This window comes from Aspergillus affinis (assembly GCF_023601865.1).
Source record: "Aspergillus affinis strain CMG 70 chromosome Unknown NODE_44_length_242547_cov_84_751050, whole genome shotgun sequence".
NCBI lineage: Eukaryota > Fungi > Ascomycota > Eurotiomycetes > Eurotiales > Aspergillaceae > Aspergillus > Aspergillus affinis.
Window position 1 is genome coordinate 113,321 of NW_026515825.1, and position 7,390 is coordinate 120,710.

The following is a 7,390-nucleotide window of genomic DNA, read 5'->3' on the forward strand; positions in this document are numbered from 1 at the left end:
TGCCCTGCTCTCTGTCGTTACTCCGGTACTTCATCTTGCTGGCTGGTCGATCCACTTCCATCCTATTTCTGGCTCGCTGCTAGAACATGATGTAAACTGCCTTGCATTAGGGGGGTCCTGCAAATCCTTAAAGGGCTCATGTCTGGCCCCTCCTGATCTTAGAAATCCTCTGGTCGAGTCCCCTATTTGATTCATTTATTTATCAGACCCTAGTCCACGAGAATCTACCTCCCTTTCTGCTTCCGTCCCTCTTCCTGCTTTCTCCGTTGAACCGAGGTCGGCCGTTGCTTTAAACTCCCCTCCTCTCTCCTCTCTCCGTACTTACCAATTGACTCTGCTGGACCCCAATTCCTTCTCCTTCTATACACCTCCTATACCCACATCTATTCCATCATGTCCAACGGCAACAGCGGTGCTCCCCCCGTGGGACAAGAGAACATTAACACCGACATCGTCACGCTCACCAGATTCCTGACCGAGGAGCAGGCTAAGGTGCCCGAGGCCACCGGTGACTTCACGTAAGTGTCCACGCTGCCCTGTTTCTTCTGGCGGGGAAGTACACCTGGACTAACGGCGGGGAAATCAACAGTCTTCTGTGCCACGCTCTCCAATTCGCTTTCAAGTCCATCGCCTACTACATCCGTCGTGCATCCTTGATCAACCTGACCGGATTGGCCGGGTCCTCGAATACCACCGGTGATGACCAGAAGAAGCTCGATGTCATCGGAAATGACATCTTCATCTCCGCCATGAAGGGCTCCGGCAAGTGCCGCATTCTTGTCTCTGAGGAAGAGGACGAAGCGATCTTGTTCGACGAGCACCCTAATGCCCGATATGCCGTGGTGTGCGACCCCATTGACGGTTCCTCCAACCTGGACGCTGGCGTTTCGGTTGGAACCATCTTCGGTATCTTCAAGCTCCCCGACTCCCTGCTGGGCCCCGGCAAGAAAGTTACCGCCAAGGACGTGCTTTCCCCGGGAACCGAGATGGTGGCCTCTGGTTTCACCATGTACGGTGCCTCCGCCCAGTTGGTGATCACCATGCGCAACGGCAGTGTCAACGGTTTCACCATGGAGAACTCCCTCGGTGAATTCATCCTCACCCACCCCAACATGCAGATACCTACCAAGCGCGCCATCTACTCCGTGAACGAGGGTAACAGCATGTACTGGGAAGATTGGACCAACGAGGTCTTCCACTCTATGAAGTTCCCCGGCGAAGGCGGCAAGCCGTACAGCGCACGATACATTGGTAGCATGGTGGCCGATGCCTACCGAACCCTGTTGTACGGCGGTCTCTTCGCCTACCCCGCCGACTCGAAGAGCCCCAAGGGTAAGCTGCGTATCCTGTACGAGTGTGCTCCCATGGCCATGCTCTTCGAGAACGCCGGCGGTCTGGCTATCAACTCCCGGGCCGAGCGCCTGCTGGAAGTCAAGCCTGAGCACATCCACGACCGCAGCGGCGTGTTCCTCGGCTCTAGGGACGAGGTGCAGCGGGTCATTGACACGCACAACAAGCACAAGAAATAAATGATCAAAATCATGCAAATCATTTGATTTCGGTTGCATAGTTCTCGGTCGGTGTCAGGTAGGGAGTTCTTGTGTCGTTTATTTTCACAGGGATTATTTATTAATGTCGTCGGTACATAAAACACCGCGGGTGCGGAATATCGCCCGGTTTCTACTGGCAAATAGTTCACGATCTTCATGTATCTAAAATTTTATATCAAGTCCATATGAGAAATTGAATATCCAAATTCAAATCAAAATAGATTATTACCATATATCCCGCTCATCTTGTCTGTTTCTATTGCCACTTGTGCTCTTGATGTTAAGGGCCAAGCCGGGATGCAAAATATATTCCGCAAGAGACGCCAAGTTAGGACAGTGTATGCTCACCATCGTGGATGAATTGATGCCGGGAATGGTCAAAATGGACGAATTCTACTCTGTACTACAGTTGAAAAGATCAAGATGGCTATGGAGGAACGAGAGGTCCTCCTGGGTGTTTGTTGCACATGGAGGGGGGAGCAAACCCGAAAGCTTGGCACATCGCCTCAGGCATCCAAAAGTTTATGGTGAGCGGAACGAGGATTCTTCTACCTCCCTCAGGCACTGTGATTTCGTCACTGGCAATCTCGCTCGTCCCAATGTAGTATCGATACTGGTATACCACAAGCTGAGAAGCTCATCGAAGAATTTACTCAACACGAGTAGTAACAGGAAAGGAAAAAAGAAAGAGTAATACAGTTCTCTGAGATGAGTCTGCTGTTAGGTTAAGTGGCACTCTTGATAACTTTTATAAGATCTCTCAATGCCTCCTCAGAGTAGACATTCTATGGGACGTCATGTATGGTGATGTTCATCGGATGCTCTTCCTTGGGAATATGCACGCGCAAAAGATCTTTGAAGGGGGTGCCAAAATAGTATTCGACATCTAAATACCGGCTGTCCTGAGGTGGGTTACTGATAGTTGGTTTGATAGTCGCCAGAGCTTTGAATACATTTCTCATCCTTTGTCCACTCCGGAAAAAGGTAGGTTCTTCCGCATCCACCAGACGGCTACAGCACAGTAGGAGGCCAGCGAGACCGGAGGCTGCAGCGGTGGCTACTGAGCTGCCCGATATATAAGTCGATGAGGAAATTCTAAGATATTCGACGACTGCTTCATCCCCGGGAACTAAGAAGTCGAGCTGGCCCTCGTAGGTCCAGGAAAGTGAGCGCCCGAAGCTGCTGGCACACCCAATTTTGATACAATGATCGGCTTCCCCTGGATTGGGGATTCCCTTAGAGCTAAACGCTTGGTCACTTGCCGAGCAAAGTACCAGGATATTGTGTCTATGAGCACTAACTAGCTATCGCCGCGTTTATAATCTGGATTTCTGTGCTGTCGGGGGAGGTGGCTTCGATCGTCCAGCCGATGCAGATTATGTCGACGTCACAGTAAACAGCCCAAGTTATGGCCTATAATATGTTTATTAGCTGTATTTTTATGTAGACAGGTTACTGGGATCACTGAATTTCGCCGCCGACTCGGCAGTAATCTTCTTTCGCCTATTGGCCGGAGAGGAAGCATGCTCATCAAGTCGGGCTATATGCAGACTGATATTGGGACATAATTCCTGATTATAGTCGCCATCCACGTTCCATGCCCTGAAGTGGACATATGCCAGGGGTGGTTAGCAGAGTCAGATTGCCGGCAGAATGATATGCCTTGAGTGGTATTCCTAAATAGATTCGCGAAGCTGATATCTATTCCGTCATCAATAATTGCGAGATTGACATTTTGGATACTGGGCGCTTTAATGAGAAAGCTTGCAAATTCTTTAGAGCACTCGATCCACCGATGACTGCTGCTACTCTGGAAGTCATGGCCCACGTATTTATTCGCTGTTTTGGTTGGAGAGAGTTCTTTCGAATAGTCATCGTTGAGGTGTTCGCGATCATTGAATAAGGCACTCTCCATGCTCTTTAGGTAAGATTCCATTGTTGCCTCATCGTCTTTCTGAGTAAATGAACGATCGAGAAGGCTTTCCAATGAGAGTGGATTGCTGCTCTGCGCATCTTCTAGCTGGGGCCCCGCTGGTAACTTCATCGAAGTGTTGTCATTACTGTCAGATAAATGCACACTTCCCGTTAACAAAGATGAAGAGCCGCGCAATATCAGCTCCGCCATACCAGATATCTGGCTTCCATTGTCGGACTCATCATCGTCGCCGACGGACCTAGGTAGGGCGAAGCAAGCTATTCTGTGGAGGTGGGCCGCAACATGGATTGGGTCCACGGCCTTCATAGGGCAAAGGGGACAATCACGCATCTGTTCGGTTATAGACTGGTCATTGGCGTCTCTAGTAGCATTGCGGTGCTCTGTTGTCCGGTTTATCACTGTGTCGAAGGAGATGAAATATGTGAAGGTTTCATGGTTGAGCCAGTCAGTGAAGGTGTCATATAGTTGGTCTTCGCTTTTGCAATTGGGATATGTGCAGACGTATGGCCGCAGGTCATGTAGCACGTGTGTTCTTTTTATGTCAGCGTCCTACAGTCCACTGGTAAGATAAAACGCAAAAGAATAACGACTTACCCCGACGACTTCTTGACTAGCATCCTTCGAGGGCAGAGGGTAAAGCAGTACGGGCATTCAAAATCCCCTCTGTCCCATAGTCCCTTGGGTGGTGGAGGGATTGAGTACGAGTCACCATTATCTGTGTCACCAATATGCATCACTGTTGAGCTGGAGACGATTGATATCTCATCATCTAGCTTTACTTTGGAAACGTCTAGGTGGGTGGCCGTTGACGGCTGTGAGGGCGCTATTGGAGCAATGGGTATCTCTAACCCCCCTTGAGGTTGTAGGTCATGTCTAGCTGGAACCGGGACACTATCGCCCTTTTCGAGAAAGACAGACTGCGAGATCAGCTCAGATTTTGTCCTGCGCATCTTCCAATATCCAAATTGCTGTCGTCGACAGGTATTTGCCTTGGCTAGACGGGACACAAGATAATGGTCGGTGAACTTTTCGGACGATGATCCATTGTATAGCCCTAAAAGCTCTGCGATGTGGTTTTGGTCACTCTGTTTGAACTGGGCTACGAGATCAGTTCCGGTCTCAGGATCGATCTGCCGGAATTTTCTAGCCTTAGAGAAACCGAGTCTCGTTGCAGGGTTTCAGATCTTAAAGGATAATCGACACAGTTTATCAATACCGGCAGCTATGTTTTCCAAAATTATTTCGGACAATGACCCATCATCAGAGAAAGCCGAATCATCCGAATCGGAACCAACTTCCCCCTGCGGTCCAGGATCATGGGAATCATTATATTCGTTTGACAGAGGGTCCTCCACTCCAGTTTGTATCATGGTTAGCGGTTTTGATTTCGTTTTCATCAGTCAGGTCCTCGCATTGAGACAACAGCACCCTCAAATCCTGCAACAAGTCTATTGTGTACTCGAAAAGGAATGGAGCGTCCCTGAACCGGTAATCAAGCGAACTGTGGCCGAGATGATACAGGCCTAAATTCGAAGCCCAAAGCTGGAACCGTTGCGCTTCATGGGTCAGTTTCCCATGCTCGGTACTCCCGCCGTTATCTCGTGTCATAGACCTCTCAATCGAAGTGAATAAGAGACGGATCGTGTGAGCAGCAGCTCCCAGGCTCAAATTAGATCCTTCTTGTTGGGTAGTCATATCTCTCCGCGGGGGTATGGGTGTTATTCAAAGAAGAAAGAAGAAAGACCCCTCGCCGTCAGCCGAAATGCGCAGCTTCCTGGAATGGCCAATCGCCTCGACGCCTCAGGCGCCAACACGCAGACCCCCTCGTCTTCGCCTTCCTGCTTGCCCCATCACACTCTTCCATCTGTGTCCGAACTTGTACCTTGCAGTCGTCTACGGATCTCAAGATAATTTTTTTTCGGTGTCCGAATCCATCTATCTTGTCTCTCCACGAATAAGCCAACAGATTCAGAATGTCAGGATTCGAGGTGGCGGGGGTCGTGCTTGGTGCCATTCCATTAATCATGTCAGCTCTAGATGGTTACAAGACGGCTCGGCAGTATCTCCGATTCTTCGTCCGGAAAGAGCTTTTGCTCAACCAGCTTATATGGTCGCTGAAGGAGCAAAAGTTCTTCATAGAGACTGACGTTCGCCTGGCACTTAAGGCGGCAGATCTCTCGGAGGATGAGATCGTGAAGCTGACCAATACGCCGGCCGAGTGTCTCTTGAAGGACCTAGACATCTCGGGCGCAATGAGAGTAACTGGGCGACGGATTCGAACTCTACTTGAATGCCTTATCTCGATGTCAGGAGATATTGAGCTCGATAGTTGCGAACTTCGATGATCTTGCGTCGGAATTGCAAGTAAGACATATGCCGCATGGGAATTGATGCCCTACTCCGGCTTGGTAAATATTGGCTAATAGATCCTTTGTATGGCGTTTAGTGGACCAAAAAAGACCTCCCGACAATTCTTCGTGATAGAGACAGAAGGAATAGAAGCTCCAAATTCACCAAGAAAGTCAAATTCGCTTTCAAAAAGGAGGAGATCCAAAACCAGATACAAGAGCTCAAGAGATCAACTAAGATGTTGAGCCGAGTGAAAGAAAACAGCATGATGCGGCAAAGCATAACGTTAAAGTCCACATCGACAGCAGCCACAAACTTTGAACGTACCTTGAGCAAATTTCAAAAATACGCATCTTGGTTGTATTCCGCCATCTCAAGCAGTTGTGTCAGTGGCTGCCATCCCATGCATATAGCGAAGCTGTTCCTCCAAACTCAGGCCGCAATGATTGGCAAGAAAAGATATCAGCTTTCTAAGGCTTCTTCTCCAAGATTTTTTCAGTTTGTCCCCCACCCATCCACGCTTGATATACCGTTTGATAGACTGGGGGTTAAAGTGTTGGACGACGACATGGACAATTTTGCAGATAGGTGTGACCCCCACGCCCAATCACTTGCGCCTGTAAATCTCTCTGATGGGTGCTGACCTCAGGCTAAGAAAAGCTCCGATGCGAACGATAAAGTTCAAACAACCGTTGTAATTAAGTTACCAAGTCCTTTACGGACCCCGATGTCTACGCCACGCGAAGTCACAGACCTCTGCACGTCCTTGAACAAGTCATACGAAAGTGGAGCACCTTACGACTTGTACCTATCCCGATGTGCCTAGCTCTGCCATCTTAACACTTCGAGTTGCCTCCAAAGTAGCACAAGCCTTGTGCCCAGAGGTTCAAGCGAAATTATCACGCTGAAAGAGCTCTTAGAATCAGGACAAAAGAAAGGGCAAATAGCATCTAAATGGCCACGAACCCACGATTAGGCATAGCGCTTACATTGACATCATCAATCATACAGCTACACTCAACTGAATGGTTTCAACCTGCGCTGACGAGCTCCTCTATCGCCTTCATGCGGAATGATGCCGTTGACGAGACGAATCCAGGTTCAACTGTACTTCAACCATTCCTCACCTATAACTTTCCCTCCCAGGAAAACCACGGACTAAGCAAATGCACGGCGAGAAATTCCACGCTCGAACTCGGAATCGTGCTCCTTGAACACTGGCATTCTCAGACAATAGAGGTATATGCGGCCCAGGCAGGGCTAGACCTACATCATACCTATGCATCTCGCTATGAAGTGGCTAGATACTGGCTAGACTATAGTGATGATGATATCATGCTCTTCTACAAAGACTTGGTTGAACGATCGATCGAGTAAACATTCGCCACCGAATTGGCAACGCATAGTTGGCAGGATTCGGTTTTTCGGAATTCCGTCTGTGAATATATCTTAAAGTCGTTGTGGGAGAATTGTCCGCCGAAATACCGGTGATATTTTCCTTTTTATACATCTTTCGACTGAATCTTGGCAATGTATATAGCACATTAAATGCAGC

General features: G+C 48.9%; 3 protein-coding genes across 3 annotated transcripts; 2 read left to right on the forward strand and 1 right to left on the reverse strand.

The window, feature by feature from the left end:
• Positions 1-393: 393 nt before the first annotated feature.
• fbp1 (fructose 1,6-bisphosphate 1-phosphatase) lies at positions 394-1,529 on the forward strand (the record flags this gene model as incomplete). Its single annotated transcript, XM_053100367.1, has 2 exons — positions 394-518; positions 590-1,529. The coding sequence occupies 2 exons, from the start codon at positions 394-396 to the stop codon at positions 1,527-1,529; spliced, it is 1,065 nt and encodes a 354-aa protein (XP_052955947.1).
• An 806-nt stretch (positions 1,530-2,335) lies between these two features.
• On the reverse strand, positions 2,336-4,856 carry KD926_007508 (uncharacterized protein; the record flags this gene model as incomplete). Its single annotated transcript, XM_053100368.1, has 5 exons — positions 2,336-2,799; positions 2,852-2,963; positions 3,379-4,018; positions 4,081-4,629; positions 4,741-4,856. 5 exons carry the CDS (start codon positions 4,854-4,856, stop codon positions 2,336-2,338), a joined length of 1,881 nt encoding a protein of 626 aa, XP_052955948.1.
• A 603-nt stretch (positions 4,857-5,459) lies between these two features.
• On the forward strand, positions 5,460-5,831 carry KD926_007509 (uncharacterized protein; the record flags this gene model as incomplete). Its single annotated transcript, XM_053100369.1, has 1 exon — positions 5,460-5,831. The coding sequence occupies one exon, from the start codon at positions 5,460-5,462 to the stop codon at positions 5,829-5,831; it is 372 nt and encodes a 123-aa protein (XP_052955949.1).
• Between the last annotated feature and the right edge of the window lie 1,559 nt (positions 5,832-7,390).